At 39.7% G+C, this 20465-nt stretch overlaps 1 protein-coding gene across 1 annotated transcript in view; it reads right to left on the bottom strand.

The window, feature by feature from the left end:
- Positions 1-1946: 1946 nt before the first annotated feature.
- Positions 1947-20465, bottom strand: part of ntrk3b (neurotrophic tyrosine kinase, receptor, type 3b) — a 173179-nt gene continuing 154660 nt past the window's right edge. The window contains exons 15-16 of the mRNA XM_023429753.2: positions 9198-9356; positions 1947-5325 (exon numbers count right to left, since the gene is read on the bottom strand). Coding sequence (XP_023285521.1) covers positions 5140-5325; positions 9198-9356 — 345 coding nt within the window. The 3' untranslated portion in view covers positions 1947-5139. The remainder of the gene's footprint in view (positions 5326-9197; positions 9357-20465) is intronic.

The following is a 20465-nucleotide window of genomic DNA, read 5'->3' as shown; positions in this document are numbered from 1 at the left end:
CAGAATACAGTCATTAGCATTTTAGTTAGCTGTGTGTGTAACTGACTTGTAGTTAAAATGCTTTACCTTCCACTACTTCCATGTGGTGTATATCTGTCAAGCTGATATTACAGGCTGCAGTCAGAGCACAGAAGTTGAAACTGGACACTTGAGACATTCAAGACTAAACCACAAATATGAGCACACACACGCACGCACACACACACACACACGCACGCACGCACGCACACACAGAGAGAGAGAGAAAGAGAGAGAGAGAGAGAGAGAGAGAAACCTAAACACACAAAACACTATGTAATTGTAAATCAATAAACAATTACAGTACCATCATAACACACTGCTTACTGACCTCAGGTCCCTCGGCGCTGACTGCGTCTCCATTTTCCTGCTGTTTGTAAGAGTGGGCAACTGAAACAATAAAGGGTCGGCTGTCGTCTCATGTCTGGACACTCGTCAATTCTTGGACTGGCGGACTGCAGAGTTGTTTACACTTCATGTTACTGCACAACAACAGTACGTTCATACAGATGGACACAAATTACACAAAGTTCTCAAGTGAAGGCTCTCCAATGGTTTCATGTGATTTCACATCTCTTCCCTTGAGAGGGGCAGGTCATGCAGCTCAGAGTTAGGCACCTCATGTAGGTAGTGAGTTTAGCTATTGCAGATTATCTTGTAGCATGTACCAAGTCTCATTGTGCTAATTCTCAAGGGGTGTTGGTTTGGTTTCGGAAAGTTGGAAGAGACACAATAAAGTAAAAATAAAGACAAAAGAGCTAATGGCATATTAGGATTATTGGCGATTGTGCTTTTCATAATCATGGTAGTATAACAGATAATGCAGTATGTAATCCTCTGTATTGTAACTCTACAACCATTGTGGCCTTTATAGATACTTTGAGACAATGTTTACAATAAACTTTGCAGCAAAGAACACTGTGCTATGGACTAATGTGCAATTCTAGCATACTTGTAGTACAATAACTGCAAACTGCAATGATTGCAAAATTGGTTAAATGATTCAAAAAGAATAAGCCCAGGATTTTGAAAGAAAAGAATAAGAACTCTCCCGTTTGACCAACAAGTGTTCAGACAGAGGGATTTCTCATTTCTTTGCTTGCATTCACTACTGAAGTATTTTTAGTATTGTGTTGATTTAGTGTTTGGCTACAGGTTTACGGTACACCATAACTATCTGTACATGAACAGATAAAGAGAGAGTGAGGGGAGAGGGGAATATGTGGGACATTCTGAGCTTTACAAAATAAATAAATAAAAAAAAAATCATATCACTCTTACTTTGATACTTTTCCTTATTTCTGTTTTAGAAAAACACAAAACATGTTGTGTTTTGGGATGACAGTTGGGTGATGTAAGCTGGAGGTATCCCGTTGCCATGGAGTCAGTGAGTCAAAGTAATTGTGGGCTGCACCTTGAGCCCACCTGTTTTTATCCTACATTTGCTCCTGTTTGAACTGTTACCATGGATGCACAGACATGATGAACTGGAACTTAAAGCTATAGGGAGTGTTTCTTTTTTTTTTCATCATGTAGAAGCTGATTTATGAATGTTTATCTATAATGGACAGAAGAGGAGGAAAAATGACTTGTGCTGATTTTGGCCTTATGTGGTTAACTTCTGTGTTTCAGAATTGGCGGCCCACAGTTATTATAAGACACACAATGACTGGGCCACAGACACAAACAAAAGATGGTCTTTCAAAGTGTGGCGTTATATTAAGAAAGTTTGTCCTGCTGGAGTAAAAATAAACACTAAATCCATACAAACTCCACAGTGACTGTTCTGCAGCCAGTCCTGGCCTCTGCCAGAGAAGAAAAGACATGTTTCTAACCACTTGAGCAGTGGATAGATGAAAAGCAGATAACACAGGTGCACACTGAATGCATGCCGTTCAGCTGTCTGAGAGATTTAGATGAAGACAAGATTTAGTCAAATTCACACATCTTTATAAGACAGGACAAAATGGAAAAGGAGATCGTCTGATTGTTTGAAGACATTTTCTTAAGAGAGTCACATTAATACAAAGATCTATCATGGAATACCAGTATTTTATATACTGCAGTTGTTATACCACATTTTTATATTCTGTAACATGTGTACATGGTAATACTTTGCTTCAATACTTTGCAACTTTGCTTCAAAAAGTGATCAGTTAGTTCATCCAAGAAAAGAAAAAAGAACAAAAAAGAAAAACTTTTTAAAACAATATTCAACTCACCATGAAAGGATTACAATACCCTGCAAATGCTCACAGTCTGTGTCATAATGTCTTTAAGCGTTTATCTTTACCACAAGAGAATACACAAAAACTGAATGCTTTGGGTAACTCATTGGATTTGATCCTGCCTTTCATATAAAACACTTGAAATAACCGAATGCTCATTAATGATTTACATAGTCCCGAGGGGAACAGAGACAACACTGTGATACTGTGAGAATTCATGTCAAGATAATAAGGAAAAGATGTGAAGAGTTCCACTCCAAAACGTTACGTATCCAGATACAACATAAAATAAAATCGTTGCCTGAGGTTTTTCATTCATGTCGCAGAAATCTACAGGATCCCCCCCCCCCACGTAAAAATAAACTAATTCTGTCAACTGAGCATTTCATCATGAATGATTCTTGTAATATCATTTGGTTTGAGTTTCTTTCTTTTTTTTTTTTTTGCTGTTAAGCTGTTTTTGGGGTGGGGGTCAGGGGGTCATGCTTTTTGGTCACATTTTGGAACAAAACTCTTCATGTTTTTCATGTTCATTAATACTGTAATTATCAAACATATGGAACGCATACCACAGAGTTAGCTGATCCATGTCCTTGATTCTTATTTTTGATGTACCGTCCATGAACGAACACAAGTTTCAGTGGCTCCTCTCTGGTGTAGAACCTCGGCAGCGCTAAACATGCAAAGGCCACGAGTGCGAGGAAGAAAAGAGTGACTGTGAGTCAAGTACAGTTGATGGAAAACAAATCAGAATAGTAAAGAGGAAATGTTTTCATTTTGTTTTTCCAAATGGAACTGTGAGGGAGGAAGCCATCGCGTTTCTTTTCATGGCTTGTGAAGTGGCAGGATGCTGATGGTATCCTCCTAGAATACTTTAAAGCAATCGTTCAGCATGGTGGAAAATACAATTATTTGCTCTCTTGTCAAGAGTTAGATGAGAAGAACGACACCACTCTCGTGCCTACAGGGTAAATATGAAGCTCAAGCAGCTGCTTAGCTTAGCTGAGGACATAAACTGGAAACAAGAGGAAACTAAAGCCGCTTTCATACAGAGATCCTGCTATATTGGCATTTAGAAAACCTTTGTGTGTTTTACATATCCTGCCAGCGTTCAGGAATCAGAGGCGTGACCTGTAACATAACTAATTTAAAACATAAACATAATAATTTTCCAATCCATGGACTCTTTTGTTGAACCTCTTATTGTCTTATTGGACTTTTTGGGAACGCTGTTTGTTAATGGCAGATAAAAAATATTCAACAAACAATGAAATTAGATCTTTCTTTTCTTTTTCAATATTTACCATATCTTAAATGTCAATGTGAATTTGAAAGATGTTTTCTTAGCCCAGAAGCCTTGATTTCACTTCAGCTCACTAAAGCATATTACTAAAAACCTATTAAAACATATTGATTTCACAGGAGCTTTCGAGGTGTTTGGTGGGTGGATTTTGTTTGCTTTAGGCAGAGCTAGCTGATTTCCTGTTCCAGGTCTTTATGCTCAGCTAAGCTAATTGTCTCTTGGCTTTAGCTTCATTCTGAGCTGACAGATGATGAGAGTGGCATCAAACTCTTAGCAAGAAAATAAATAAGTGCATTTTCCCAGAACATCAAACCATTTCCTTATGTTACAGATTTCCTTAGCCTGTCTATGTTAGCCACACTCGTGTGCGAAACAAATGATTTATACTCTCAGTTACAAAAATGTTTTCTTTAGAGTGGAAAAGCAGTTTTACACCAAAAAGCCTGAAGATGACAGAACAGTTTCTCAAAGCATGTGTATGTGTCTGAGGGCTGTGGCGTAAGATATTACTCATCAACACATTGTTCTCACCATCAAAAGCAAATGAACTGGGAAGTGAATGTGAGGCTTCATCACCTCTTTGGAAACGTGTTGTGTTGACCCATGGCTCCGAGTCCCCCCGTTCTCCAAAGTCTGTGATGCAGTGTCAGTGGGCTTTTCAAACTGCATTCGCTGCCGTTCACCTTCAACACATAAGACAACTTACCAGCACTGACACAGGTAATTCCCAAGAGAAATCCCCTCTGGATTAGGATGAAAACAAATACCATAGCTTTAAACTTTAGCCACCCAGATCACAGTCAGAAAAGGAACCAAAATAACATCCGAAAAAATAAGTTAACATAATTTTGACACATAGAATTTTACAATATGTACATTATTTTTTAAATTAAAATAGATTTGTCAGTTGTCTGATTGGGTAGGTTCTCTCCAGAGCGCTCCTTTGTTTTGTTTTTTTTTTGTTGTTTTTTTTTTTCAACCATCCAGTATTCTTCCACAGAAGCAGAATTCCCATAAAAGCTGAGTGCCGGCCAATCAGAGTGCAAGTAAGGCTTCCTTCGTTAAGTCCCTGCCAATAGTTTGTCGGTGATGTCTTCGGACAGGGCCGAGCCCTTAGCAACACACATGGCAGAGCCTCCAACACCTTGACAAAAAGAAATAAATATAAAATATATGTAATATTTCTATATATATTCATAAAACCAAACCCAGGATAGATTTTAACTCTGACGTGTTCTCTCTATAATATAATCAAACTATGGCCATTTTCCAATTGCCAGTCCACATACTTCTGTTTTCGTCTCCATTTTTGTGTATTTTTGCAGTTTTTTTCGAGGGAAAAAAAAGTCTTCAAACCTGTACATCTTATACGCAAGTAAACAAAATGTAAAAGTGCGTGTTTTTTGAATACGTTTTATCCACTATATCCAAAAGTGTTGCAGGCACTTAAGTCCTTCCCAAACATTTGTAGATGTTTTTCGACAGTGGAGCAGGTTGGTTTGGTTATTCCTGGATTCATGTGGGTCGGTCTGTCTGTATGTCTCTGTCGATCTGTCCGTCTGGCGAGGAATGGGCCATCCGGGGCTGCTGCTAGCCCAGGATGTCCAGGTAGACCGGCGTGGCTTTTCCCATGGCAAACAGAACCTTCTGAATGTCCTTAATGTTCAGTCGCTGCTGCGGTTCCCTCTGCCAGCAGCCCAGCATGATGTCATACACCTCCTTAGGACAAATCCGTGGCCTCTCCAGAACCCGACCCTGGGTTATGCACTCAATAACCTGCAAAGGAGAGAGGGCAGTGGAGTGAGACAGACGATTTTCATTGACTGATTGCTTTGGTTTGCTCATAATGAGAAACCAGTGACACTGAGCAGACTGTCCTTTGAGCTTTGAACTAATGAAACCGAGATGAAAGAAATAAACCGAGTGTATTCAGTCTTAAATTTGTTCCATATTAGGGGGTAAACAAGATTTTCTTTTCTGCCCCACAGCACAAAATAACAATAACACTGTGATATGTGATTGATCATTTCTTTGGACTTGTGCACTAATTAGCCAGATGACTTGCTGCTGCTGTGACAGGTTGACTTTATTATTTGTGTCAATTCCAGGACACTGTAACTTGTCTATTTGTATGTAATCACTATGGCTGCACTAAAAAATTGCATTTAGAAAGTGTTGTTTTGAGTTTTTTTGTTTGCTTTAAACATTGTCACCACATAATATTCCACACTCAGACACTGATGCCGGCTCAAATATGTTGTTCTTTGTTAGCTTTTTTATCTTTTACAGGTGTAGAATAATTACCGGCACAGCTGAAAAGGAAAAGCAGCGACATATTATGATGTCATGCAATTTCATGCTTTTACAAGCAGGCAGCACAACAGCACGGTGTCAGAACAAAGCATTTCATATTCTGCTGCTATCTGAAGCCTAATTTTCTTGAAAGAGTGTACAACAAACCTAATCTGTGTTTAAATAAATATAATTTTCTATGGTTTTACACGCAAGAGTGTCAACAAAAGGGAAACAACACAAAATATTAAAGCAAACCATGTGGGAAGACCCTGTTCTGTTGTTCTACCTGTTACATCTGTTTACTGAGGTAAGGTCTACGCTTTTTTTTTTCTCCCTGTTACTTTCAGTCATATCTCCTCACCAAAGGAGAGCAGACCTGGCAGACAGGCTGCCATGAGACTGAGATGATGAAGCATCAGCTCCTGCAAAGACATATGGAGCCTCTTTGCATAAATTCCCAGATTACAAACTTTACAATGAACCAATAATAAAGGGTGCAGTGGCCATGGCAACAGTAGCAGATGAAACACATGTGAGAAAATAATCATGTTACGCCATGAATGACACTGAACCCAGCTCAAGCTTAATTCAGAGCTGGTTTTGTAACATGTGGAAACTTTTCTGATAATTTTACGACCTACCAAGTGACAAGGTTGTGGTTATAGATTATGGTGGCAATTTATTTTCCTGCACTTCCTATTACAGACTTACCGAACCGCAATATTATAATTATGTCCTCTACCTACCATTTCCAGTCAGTCATCAAATTAAAATATGGCGACAGGTTTAGGGTTGAGATTAACACAAATAATGAACATTTCCAATGATTATATTAGCAGCACATTCAGAGTTCAATGCTGTTTTCTGAAATGTTCCACACACAATGATCTATCTTTTTTCTCTCTTAAGCTTTTTCTTTTGTTGGCGTTGACTGTACTGTACTTCCCCTTTCTTTGGTTGCCCCTTGGCTCTATATGTGAAAATAATGTAAGAATAACTTTTTTTTCCTTTTCTTTTAAAACTTATTAAATCCCAATAATTAGAGAGAGACTCAAGTGGGTACCCTTCCCTTAAACACATGCTGAGCTGAAGGTGACAAAATACAGACAATAGATTTCATCAAAAGGGGACATATGCCTTGTTTTTTATGTTTGATTTCGGTTATGAATGAGCAAATATGTTTCTTTTGTTTTCTTTTGATTGCCAAAACTCATTCACAGACACAATAGTTGACCTACAAAGTAACACTGATTATATCTGGGGTCAGTTACACCCCAGAAAGGTCGAACTCCTCGTCCCAACAATAGTGCTGCATAAAGTATTGTAAGTACCAATCACAGATATAGAGCATTTGGAAATCCTTAGTATTTACAGTTAGGGTCTGTGCGACTCTAAACATTATTTTCTGTAGCAGACTTCTTAATATGTCATCAGTTCTGCTTTTTGAGCTGTTACAGGGGGCCCACAGTCTCAAACAGAACATCAGGAACTTAGGTCTTCATTAGAAGTCAATATGGCTTCATTTGTGGTTTGATTTTGTCCCCAGCTGTGAGACTTCTGCTGACTGTGATCATGGAGAACAAGCCAGCAGTTCACAAACTAATATGACTGCAGGATAAACTTTGTGGCATTTTAACATGTGCAAATGAAAATCTAAGACTGTCACTGTGCTTTAACTGTCCAGCAGATTATTTTTCATCAAGGATGACTCTATGACCAGACGTGCCGGTGCTGGAGGGTACTTAATAAAGAGCTTTAGTGTGTCGTGCGTATCCTTTGTAGAAACAATATATAACTGCAAATATCATTACTTTTGCTCTTAGCCAAGGGAGAGGGAAAACAAGGTTGTGATTTGTCACCCTTAGCTCTGTGATCGCAGCTGGAGCCTATGATCATAGTACAAGGCCTGAGCGCAGCCCCTTTTAAATTAACAAGCCCCTCAGATGGACAGATAAGCGGCGGGATGCTCAGCTACAGGCTGATGTCACAGACTGGACTGGGAGGCAGGAGGAGCAGTGTTAAACAGAGGAGGTGGAGATGCAACATCCTTGAAGTGCATTATTATATCAAAATGTGAAGACACAATATAGTTACCATATCAGCTTCAGGGTTGTTAAATATCATCTTACTCCACCTGTCTTACAGTGTCTCGTATATATTCTGTACATATCTCTGTTTGAAATGCACAAACCTTGGCAACATCTTTTTATGGCTGCGCTGCTACGTTCTCCACGTCTCGTACATCGTTTTATACACGTTTCCCCATAAATTACACATATTTTATATCTTTGGAAGCTCCTCTAGAACTGAATAACGTTTTGTTGGTTTGAGCACTTGTAAACATCAGTCGTGCAGCTCCACACAGGAACGTGGTGGAGCCTGCAGGGCCTGTTTGAAAACATGGCCTGTTTGAGACAAGTTCCTATAGCACGCAGGTAATAATTTATCATTGTCACTGATGCCCAATTATAATTGTTGGAGTAATGTATCACTGTGTAATGTGTTAGACGAATATGGATAACTGAATAATAAGTACAATATTCCAATCTAACACCACCTGAAGACTTTTAGCTATGACAAAATACTGTACTCATCTGATTACATTGTGATAGACTTTGGCAATGTAGTTTAATCAGCTGAGTGTTTCATTTAGAGTGTCTCAAAACTCCTTATGCTCAAGATACATAGAAAAGTGTCAAGCCCAAGAACATATTGATGTTTCAATTGAAATACTTATAAGTGCTGCGCACGCAACATGCCAGGTTATTCTTTTAGGTCAATTTAATTTTCTCAATATGCTCGCTTTACAAGAGTAATCCTAATTGAATTTTATTGATTCAAAGCAGAGCCTCCAATGAAAAAACAAACCAATCATGGGTGTTATGTAATGCAGCGTCTTGTCTGGTGGCAAAGCGGCATCAATTTATCACCTCGTTGGGCCAGTGTGAGTCTCAGAAAGAAAGAAAAGAAAACAACATGAGGCAGTAGATTAAAATCCAAAATGGCAATGTTCATTTAAATCTACTGTTTGAGAGCTCATGCTTTCTCTTTGACTAAAGCAAAGTGGAGTATTTTCTCACCCGATATGCTCAGTGAGGGTAGGGCCAATCTATTCAAGATCATCCTACTTCTCTCCTCGTTAATAGCACAAGATCAATTAGGTTTACTGTTTTTATGTTTTTGCAATAAACGCCTTTAGTTTGTGTTTCGAAATGGATAAATAGATTTCAACATTTACCACCAGATAACCTACAATTTTCAATGTGTACACGAATGCCTGCGGCACAGTCTTTGCCTATATATACGTATTGTATCTTGTTGAGGTTTATCTACAAGCTTCAGGCTCTTTGTACCTCATTGTTACCCAGCTGAAACCAAGGCTGCTTCCCATAGGTAAAGATCTCCCACAGGATGACTCCAAAGCTCCAGACGTCGCTTTCCGTGGAGAATTTCCTGTACATGATGCTCTCGGGGGGCATCCAGCGAATAGGTAGCATGGTATGTCCTCCAACCTGAGGAGAAGACACGAGAAGAGATGTTTTAATGCAAATGGAAATGTTGTCGCTAAAACACAGATTAGAAAATTCAGTCATCAACACAACTCCCAGGCGCCCGGGGATTAACTGTCCTTGTATGTAACTGATACGACGGGCTTAACATCTCATGAATGTGTGCTGTGCTGCTGGATGTTGACAGTGATGCGATACAGGAAAATGCTGACTTATCTGCCACCTGCTCTGTATGCATTGAATCATTGGATGTGAAATTCTTGAGGTTTAAATCGCCCCTTTGTTCTTGATGAAAAATAGCAATCTGCAGTCCCTTCTCTGCAGAAGTACCGGCATTAAGCAGAGAATGAAAAGCTCTCAAAGCTGGAAACTCAATGTATTCTAATCATTTTTAATAAAAGACCGTCTCAATCAAAGGGTTAAGAAAATTACTGGAAGTCTGCTCATTTGGACTCTGCTAGTAAAGAAGTTCATATGGCTGGAAATGTGAATAGCTGAATTTAGTTTTCTCTGCTCAAAGTAGATGCTAAATATCAAAATACAAACCTTCTGTATTCATGAGGTTTGCATGAAGCAAGGTAACAGCTGAGGCGCAGGAAATATCAGCTGTAAGGGAGTTAATGTCTGCAAACCAGTAGAACGTGAAATGAAGTCTCCCTTACTGTAAACCCTCTGAGGCTGGATATTAATCAATTAAACAATCATCCATTAATCATCCTTGCTCTCAGCTTCCATTAGCAGGCATTGTTTTAAAATCTATTTCCCATTCATGTCACTGGCTGTGCTTTAATCATGGCGGAGATGAGCTGGACAAGACCGATGTGGGAATGAGTGGGTGCATGTGTGTGTGTGTGTGTGTGTGTGTGTGTGTGTGTGTGTGTGTGTGTGTGTGTGTGTGTGTGTTATTGGAATGAGTATTGCAAGTTTCAGCTCAAAATCCTCGGACAGCATTAATTACAGTGATTACTGTGAAGATCAGGAGTCCAAGTACACTTCGACAGATGACGTTATTAACATGCTGCTGTGATTTCATGCGAAGGCTGCCGGAGCTGGAGCCAACGTACACTTCCCTTTGTTACTGCGCGCTGAACTGTTGCTGTGCATTATGTCTCTTCCTGAGAGAATCACACAAAAAGAATCTTCATTTACAGGCCATTTAACGTTTCCAGAACTTTCAACTGCGCAACTGTCATAACCGTATACGACCACCTGTTATTAATGAGAGCAAAGTTCTTAGATGACACGATGACAATTGAGCTGTTTCCATGAACATTGAGAAAATTCCATCTGCTGACAGAGACCATGAGATGTGTTTTAAAGCCCCAAGGAAAAGAAAAAAAGCCAGTGGGCCTTTAGTTTTTTTTTTTTTTTTGTCAAGGTTGCACTAAAAATTAAATCACTTTTACTTTTGCATATATAAGAAATCTGATGGGTGGTCATTCACATTAAAACCACACAAAGTCCCAAAAAACAAAGCACATGCAGTATATAGTATATTAAAAAATATGGATTGGTAGTTCAAAAACTAGACACAGATAATGAAATGTGGAGAGTACTAATTGAATACAATGAACAAGATAAAAACTGTGAAACAGAATTGATAGACTTGAATGAACACTAATAACTCTCTCTCACTGTATGTATATGGGTAAAAGCGTGATTTAATAATGAGTAAATGTAGATGTTAAAATATGAAAAATGGATTTGCACTTATATAGTCTTACTGACCACTCAAAGCGCTCTACAATACTTGCCACATTCACCGATTCAGTCACACATTCATACATTGATGGAACAGTGATCAGGGGCAATGTGGGGGTCAGTATCTTGCCCAAGGATACTTCGTCATGCGGCCTGGGGGAGCCGGGATCGAACCACTGACCTTCTAATTAGTGGACCACCCACTCGACCTCCTGAGCCACAGTCAATAGCATGTTTACTTTGCCAAATAGAACCTAATACATATGAGACTACATACTGATAACATAGTAGCAGATACAAGTGACCTGCGGGTTGAGCGGGTTTGGTAAGCTGACTAGAAAATATCTCACACGAGTTGGGTCAAAAAGGGACAAAGTGGCGTTCCAACTAGATTACTTTTAAGATGTGAAGAACGCATCGTTTTTGTGTATCTGTGTGTGTGTGTGCGTGTGCGTGTGTGTGTGTATGAGAGAGCGAGAGAGAGAGAGAGAGAGAGAGCTAGAAGCTGGTGGTTTGGTTTGGGTTTAGGTCAGTTTTGGACATTTTTACAGGCTGGACGGTGAGGATTGTCTCTCTTAATGGCTCGGGTGTCTGTGGGATTAAAAAACACTGACACATCACTACTCGCCATTAATTGCCACTAGTGTAGACTGCACACAAGATAAAAATATAATTATTGTTCTAGTGTATGTACTAATCCTACCTGATAATGCAAACAAATTAAGAAATGATAGACTTTTAATTCCAAATGTGATTTTATAACACCGCAGACTTATTGTATAGAATTTGTTGTCCTCTCACTTCCTGCTGTCATTTTGGTTTTATCTGGTTCAGCTTTTAGTCTTTGCTCTTGTTATCTTGATAAAAATGTCAAGATAACAACAATCTTTTTTGTCAAGATAACAAGGTGGTTTTTTATGCCTCTTTGACATATTTTGTCCCTAAGTCAGTGGAAGTACGCTTGCAGCATATCAGACACACCTCTACCACCCATCTATCCATCCATCCATCCATCCATTCATCTGAGCTCATTTTCTATGCATAAGGACAAGACCAAATCAAATGCAGTCATACATACCATAAACTCTGAAGTCATCATTAGGACAACCTCTTAGCTTGTAGCTGTATTTACCCTCACATGGCTCTATACGTCTTGGTTACAGCACAATCACGTTCATTTTATTCATTCTCTCATAAAAAGTTCTATTCCCAACTCCATTTATCAGCTCCAACATCTGTGTGCCTTCAGCTGTGAGCACTGTGTGGCGTTTTAAATATGGAAAAGACAAAACAGAATAAAACAAAAAAAACTCAAGTCTTACTAATTACCTCCTGGTTCCGTAGTGCAGTCATGCTCATTTCATTTGAAAGTCAGCAGATGAATCTCATTTTATTGGTTATTTTAAAGGCTCTGTAAATGTGATTTTAACATTATAATAATATATTTTAATAATATAGCAGCAAACAACTATTTTCTATGTAAGGAAGTCACACACCCGCTTTGTGTTGCAATCTGTTCTCAATTCTCTGTTCTTTGTTTTGTAGTTGGTCTGGCCGTGTGTGTGTGATCGTGAGTCCAACACATGTGGGCCACCCACATACGAGATGGCACAGTGCCGTACGCAACGTTCAGATGAAAGTGACCTTCCAGAATTTCCTCCTCTGAGCAAACCACATTTTCCAACTATACAGATCTTCAACAAAGAAAAAGACAAAACCAGAACACAGGCGGACTAGCCATGGGCTCAAACCCCCACATTAAAACATCCATACATTTTTTAAGTTTTTACCGACCACATCAGTATCTTTACTGGCTCCCTCATTCAGTGTTGACTGTTTTCATTAGTGACCGGCAACAGTTGGCATGATAACATTAGCTAACTTGCTGTTACCAGTAAGCCTGTTATGAATGTTGCTATCGCTAGTTGGCTTAATACCAGCACTGCTGTGCAGCATATCATATAGGCAATGCCAACGTGGGCTAATGGCTGTCACTACATTGTTTTTTGTTGGCTTTCATACACAGGGTAACTCTATTCAGTTGTGCTTCTTGTTGTGTGTTTGGTGGCTGAGAACATGTTCAGAGGGGAGGGGGAGTTGTGGCTAAAGGGAGGCCTGTTTAGCATTTGTTTTGATCTGACTTCAGATAAGTGTTGGTGTGTAAATGACATTTCTGCATCAGTTTGCTGACTTGTGGGTCTTCCCTATTTGTGCTACAGTGACACAGCATTTTAGTCAGGTAATGTCACTTCTAGGGCTGAACAATTATTCTCATTTAATGATAAAATCACAATATGATAAAACAAGATTTTCTATCCATAAAAGGCTGCAGTTACACTCTGGTCATGTGGCATGCAAGTGAGAGTAGAGCAGTCGGCTAAAAGAGGGAGCGACAACTTGGCACGCTACACTTTGACCTGTTGTATAATGGCTTCAGGCTCGACAGAACCTGGCACTGCGGAAACTTTAGTCTCTAAGAGGAGCAGTACATCGGTTGTGCGGAACTATTTTCATGGTTAAAATGCCGACTACCAGTGTGTCAGGTAAGCCAAATACCACGCGACAAGGATCACTGACCGAGATGTTTGAAAGCATAACTCCATGTGAACGCATTTAAAATGGCACGGGGAAATTACTCGGGCAATAACAGAGTTCATAGGGAAAGGTACAATGCTTCTCAGCATGGTGACCAAGCCTGGGTTTACGGCTTTGATAAATACACTGGATAAGCGGTACAACATGCCCTCCTGACATATTTTAGCCAGGCTGCCATACCAGAGCTATATAAAAATGCAAGCTGAGAGTCGCAGTGGAGTTTTTCGCTACTACAACTGACCTGTGGTCAAGCCGTACAGCAGAGCCCTGTCAGAGTCTTACGGTGCATTTCATTAATGAAGACTTCAACCAGCTGGGATCTCCATGAAGAGAACCATGTCTGCATAACGATGGATAATTTTACACGCTTACAAGGCTGTAAACAAATCAGTCAATATACTACTGTGACTGAAGTACTTAAATAAAAATGTCATTCATATCTATTCATGCATCATCTATTTTCATCATGATGTGATGAAATATGGAATATGCCTGGCCTGCAGGAAAGAACAGTTTATGTTATATCTAATATTGCATTAGTCATAATATAGAATGATTTATTGCTTGTTGTTGTTTGTTGAATAATACAGAAGATAAGGAACTTAAAAACATAATCGCATATTAAATCGCTATCGCAAAATTGGTATATAAAAAAAAGAAAATTACAATTACATAATTTTTTATTACATTACTTTAAAAAAGACACAGCTTTAAATAACTATTCTACAGTGGTGTTACTACAAAACTCAGAGAACCCAGGACATTGCCTTGAAAAACTAAATGGTTCATAACCCTTGGTAGTACTTTGACCAAGCAATCATTCTTTATGGAAAGCTGCCCACTCACAAAAGAAAACCTCAAGATATTTTATATCTTGCCTCTTCACTGTGTTTCTGGGTATTTTGTGCCATGTTGGACCTTGGAGCTCCTCATGTAAAGCCTTGAGTGCCTTGAATAAGTCGATAACTGGTGAGTAGTGTAGAGTGTTTACTGCACAGTGATATCATGATGCTGTATGCCTCCCGTACATTAAAACCAAATCGATATTGTACACATGGCCTGGAGGTCAACGAGACTGTTAGAGGCAGTTTTCTACAATAATACCTAAATGCTGACTGTGAATCAAAATCACACATCATTAACTTCCTGAATATCCAGCTTTTGGTCTTTTTGGTGTTTCAGCAAAAACAAATGGAGGGCATCCTTTCACTTCCCTCCGTCTCCCGTCACTGAAGAAGTGTAATTTCATACTGTAGTCAGTCTTTAACTATTTTGTCTCTTTGAACAAGTCACTGGATGTAAGTGGAACTACGAAAATGACCTCAAAACAGTCTTTAAACATATATCAAAATAAGTTTACTTCACAGACAGACTTTGATTCCCTATTTGTTCTGACAGATTTGCAAAATGTCATTATGTTGACTTCTTTTACTCCTCAGCACACTGTGTTTTAAAAACTTTTGTTTTCTATCTTTTTCCATTTATCTAAAAGTCCAGAATTGGGATGCTCAGCCCACACTTATTTTTCAGCCCCATCCTGCTTCACATTAATACATTTACACACATTTACACCTCAGAGCTGCCCAGTACAACCACAGTCTAACGCTAATCCCACGAGGGGTTAAGTGCTCTTCTCAACTGCATCTCAGTGTAGAGTTGTAAAGTGAGGAGAGAACACTTTTATGTCATTTTACCCGGATCCTCCAGTCATAATTCTGCCTCACGATAACTTGCCCAAGGGCATCTGTGGTATTAGCAGAATCTCAAAGAGAGAAACATCCTTTAGCTCCTAATTTTTCTGCGCTCCTCCCTGCCAGATCGCTCTCTGGCTGAGTCCCAGCCTAAACAAGTATTATCCACCGCCACAGCCCTCGAAGAACAATTGAAGCCGTTGGTGTTTTTATTCAATGATGGGACAGATAAAACAGTAATTAAGGTAAACATAAATTTGAGAATGGTTTCGAGTAAGGTGCCCTTTCTCTATATCTTGAACACACACAGTATTTATGACAGTCCCAGAGTAAATTTTGTGGCATTGAGGAGGGTTGGCAGTAGTTTTCTCTTTCGCGTTCACCCCCAACCTCATTTGCCAGGGTTCTACTGCAAGCTAATGGCCAAATGAATACTGACTTATGCACCACCTGTTCTCATTAGACATGACACGTTTTAGTACAGTACACAACATTAAGCCAATATTGATGCCGAGACCAGTTGCCCCTGTTGTGTAAAACCTCTGGGCCGAGCCAAGCTAGGTGGGCTGAAAGTGAGGTGAAGGAGTTGGCGAGGGGCTGTATACCAATCTGTCCCCCTGTGGAGCTTTATAAAGATTAAACAGAATTAATTAAGTTCCTGTTAGCCTAAATGACTTATCTGAGGTCCACCCTGCCCATTGCACGCAAGGCTAAACCTCATCAGATGCATACTAATGATTTAACCGCCGCTGCAGTGGCGAGGGGCATTAAAACTGGCTGACTCTCTACTTCCCAAATGACTGCATGCTATCACCTTGGGTTTTTGTGACAAGGCCATAGCAATTAGTTTGGAACATGGGGGAAAAAGAAAAAAAAGGCTGAACACATAATAAAAATAAAATAATTGCCCCTGTAATTATCCTCATCTTTCTCACTCAATGTCATATCGAGAAGCTGGCAATGCTCTGCGGGGAGTGAGGAATGAGTCTGGGGCTTTTTTTTTTTGTTGCTGTGTAAACTGGATTAGTGCTCTGCCTGTCCCACCGTGGCAGGGGAGTGATTGGATTAATGGCGTGGAGAGCACAGCAGCATGGCAGGGGGATAGATTACTGGCCCAGTTGGGCTCTTCGATGGGCGCTCTGTGGCCTGCAGGGAGCCCTGGGAGGCCCCAGACATCTTAAAGGGCCCTGATAACCATCTAGACACACTTTCTCTCCCTGCTCTAACCACGCTGATATCTCTGCTCTCCCAGCTCAAACAGCAGCGAACACAAGTTCACTTTTAGAGGCTATGATGTCCATTAGGTTTCTACCTGCTGCGCTGCTGCCAAGTGGAGATAAAGTGGTATCTACTCTGGCTGCTGCATGCCGGTGGGTGGTGAAAGTTTCTAAGGGTTTTCAAAACACGTACATACACGCACATACGCAAACACACACACACACACACACACACACACACACACACACACACACACACACACACACACACACAACACTGCGTAGTTGCTATCATGCAATTTTACATTCACATTTTTAGTATTTAGCTCACAGTACAATACCATGTGTACGTAGGTAGCTCCTTAGTGTTGCTGCTGACTTTGTAATTGCGGTCTGAATATGAGATTATTTGCAGTAGCGCCTGTGTCATGCTGTTATGTGTCAGTGGAGAGCTTTTGTACATATTGTTAATATAAAAGTCATTATGTAAACAAAATCAGAGCAATAGTTGACATTTTGGGAAATACACTTATTGCTTTCTTGTCAAGAGTTAGATGAGAAAACTGATACTCTGATATCTGTTCATTAAATATAGGGCTAAAACCAGCAGCCCATTAGCTTATCTTAGCATAAAGCTAGGCTCTCTCCAGACATAACAAAATCTGCCTAAAGCCAACTAGTTAACATGTTAAATGTAATTTTCTACTGTAATATTGTTAACCTCTGTTGGCTAAACGAAAGCAACAACAATCGCAATCATATTACCCTTAATATAATAATGCACTTTTGCATTACTGACTAATGGCTGTTTCTCCACTGGTTTCCTGGCAACAAGACGAAAAGAGTTTCAGAAGTTACTGCTTGTAACTAGGAAACACTCCAACACATAACCTCCAGTAAAACTGCAACCTGTTGATTTTATACATTTTTTGATATTGTACAGATTAAACAATTAAACAAACAAGATAATTAATGAGCTTTTGAGATGTTGGTAAACAGGTTTTGATACTTCTGGAAAGAGCAAGGCTAGCTGTTTCCCCTCTGCACCCAGTCTTTATGCTACGCTAAGATGCAGGTGGTAACATTTACCAGACAGTCATGAAAGCGGTAACAATCTTCACATGAAACTCTCCTCAGGAAAGCAACTAAGCATTTTCCCAAAATGTTGAATTAGCTCCAAAGAATGCAGGAACAGCATTTCCTGGACTCACTAAAGCCACAGAAGTCCTCTAAGGTCAACAGCAGCATATCCTTCATTTCTTAGATTTATTACTCCATAAGAGTGATCATGTAAGACAGCAGTGCTAGGCTAAGAGAGAAAAAAAACAAGACCAAAGGGGAGGGGCAAAACAGACTTTTTTTCCTACAGCAGTAATAAATATGGCCTGTGTACTCATTAGCACCAAGCTGCATACAGTTTTGAGGAGCTTGTGCTTGATAAATAATGCAGCAGAGGAGCGTCTGTTTGATCCTTGAAACAGTACAAACCTGGGGACCATTTTTCTTCAAAGCAAAGCAATGCAGGTAAGCACAGGCTTCCTGGCAGAGACACAAAGAACATCAAGTCCTTGAAACCGAGTCATTGGATTATAACATTGTTACAGCATTTGATAGTCATTAGTCTGGGATTCAAAATTATTTCTATTCTATATCCAAATATTAAGGATAGGATTGCAATTGTTGTTGCCCTTTTTTTTTTTTTTAAAACTAAGGTTAACCAGACACATGTTTTTTGTCAGCGCGATCCTGCTTTACATTCAGACAGTGTTGCACTCATTGACGAAGAACAGAACAATCCCGTTGCTAAATGAAAACACTCAGGCTGCAGGCAAACCTCTGGAGAAAAGTCTGAAGAGCGTTTAATTTTCTCTAGCAAAAGAGTAGAAACTGTAAACTTCTACATCTCATCCTTTGACAAGAACATATACAGTATACGTCAGTGCTCATATTTTGTATATTTTGTATTTTGGCTTAAATGAGCTGCTTTGAAGCCACTATCACAGTGGACCTGCAGCTTTAACAAAACCGAACAAAAATCTTTTCTAGAATGCTTTTCATGACACCAGAAATTAAATTTACCACTAACCAATGAATACTATAAAAAATGTAACTGTTTTTTATGAGAAAAATGACAGAAGGAATTTATCCGTCAAGGGCCATTAACTTTACTGCAATGCACATTGTCCTGATACTACTCTTTTTTTTCTGTATTAAAGAGGACATGCAATACAAAGAAACCTGTTATTACACTGTGAGAAAATAATACATCTAATATTGATATTTGAGACCGGGTTGACGGAGCTCCCTTCTCTTCGCTGTTCGTGAAACATTTCTTGTAAAAACAGTTCTTCACTCCATCTGCCTTATACCGCCTTTAATGCATAGGAACCTTTAGAGCATTCACTGTCATTTATACCTACCCAAACATGCATAATTCAGTGTTTCACTCTCTGAACTCGGGAAAATATTGCCTGATGTTCCGTGAGGCAGTGGTATAAGACACCTACACAACAGGCAGAGGTGCTACCATCGGCCTGTGCAGGCTCTCCAGTTGTCTCTTTTGAAACAACACAAAGGCGTATTCATCACAGGTGGAGCAGAAGGATATGACAGATAGATGTGATTTGGGACAATATTCGTCTCTTTCTTGAAGTTGTTCCCTTCTGCTGCAAAGTGTCTTGGGAGTCCCAGAGGGCAACAAGCGTCAATACAAGTAGTCAGCGATGGGAGGATTGTGTTCTTGGAAGGGTGCTGCTATTTATAATCACTCGACACAAGGAAAGTGTCCAATACTGTTAGGAGCTTCTCATCTCTGGGCTCTGTCAATATTCCTCTGTGTAGGCGGGCAGTGATGCTATCACAACGCACCAAACAGCAGCTTCTCACACTCACACACGCACGCGCACACACACACACACACACACACACACACACACACACACACACACACACACACACACACGCGCGCACACGCACACACACACACACATATACATAAACACGACACCCCAAATTCAAACTGACACTGTCTCTATTTACAAACCATTTCTCTAGTTTATGCTTAATCCAACATACAGATTTGCAAGAACTATTCTCCCTTTCTCACTGCAGTGTGTTAGTGTGTGTGTGTGTGTGTTGTGTGTGTGTGTGAGCTGAATCAGTAAATTATTCAATAAATTATTCAACCGTCTAAAATTTCCTCAATAAATTCAGCACTGAGTTTGATAGAAGGAACCAACATTTGACTGAAAAAGCTCCCTCAGACTGCTCCCTAGTACACTATTACTGCAAGGTCTATTCACGCTTCTTCTTCACATGTATTTAGCTCCTTGTAATCACAGAATTTGTTTAGGTTTTTGGACACATACACACAAATACAGGTACCCAATTTGCTGAGTAAATAAAGCAATTTTAAGTTATTGTTATTTTTTTATACATATTTTTATAATTAATGATTTTAGATTTTTCTCTGTCCTTTCTCCTGGCCATTTCCTTTTAAACTGATTCTTTTCAGTGCGGACTCCATTGTTAGCAGAACATGTGGTCACCAGCTGTTTCTTTTCACCTGTCAGTGAGTAGCATAATGTGGTCGGAGGTTTACCCATGGACTGTATATAAAGATGGACGTAGCCTCTGTTACATGAATCACAGGTTTCTGAAGAGGGGTTTTGAAGCTCAGAGCGGGCTGTTCCGCTGTCACCATCTTGGCTGTGTCTGACTCCACCTCACACCCAGCTAATCCAAAAACTTGCATTGTTAACACAGCTGGGCATTTTTCTTAAAGGCTAACCTAAGGCTAATTCATTCGCTGGCTAATTAGCTGGTTAATGAGCTAAGCTAAACAACTAGGCATGATGAGCGCACACATCAATACCTGCTTATTAGTGCTAACATCCATCCATCCATCC

The sequence above is a fragment of the Seriola lalandi genome, unplaced genomic scaffold (genome assembly GCF_002814215.2).
Source record: "Seriola lalandi dorsalis isolate HSWRI2012SDOR001 ecotype SW California unplaced genomic scaffold, Sedor1 jcf7180002054898, whole genome shotgun sequence".
Taxonomy (NCBI): domain Eukaryota; kingdom Metazoa; phylum Chordata; class Actinopteri; order Carangiformes; family Carangidae; genus Seriola; species Seriola lalandi.
This window is presented reverse-complemented; position numbering and strand designations above follow the sequence as displayed.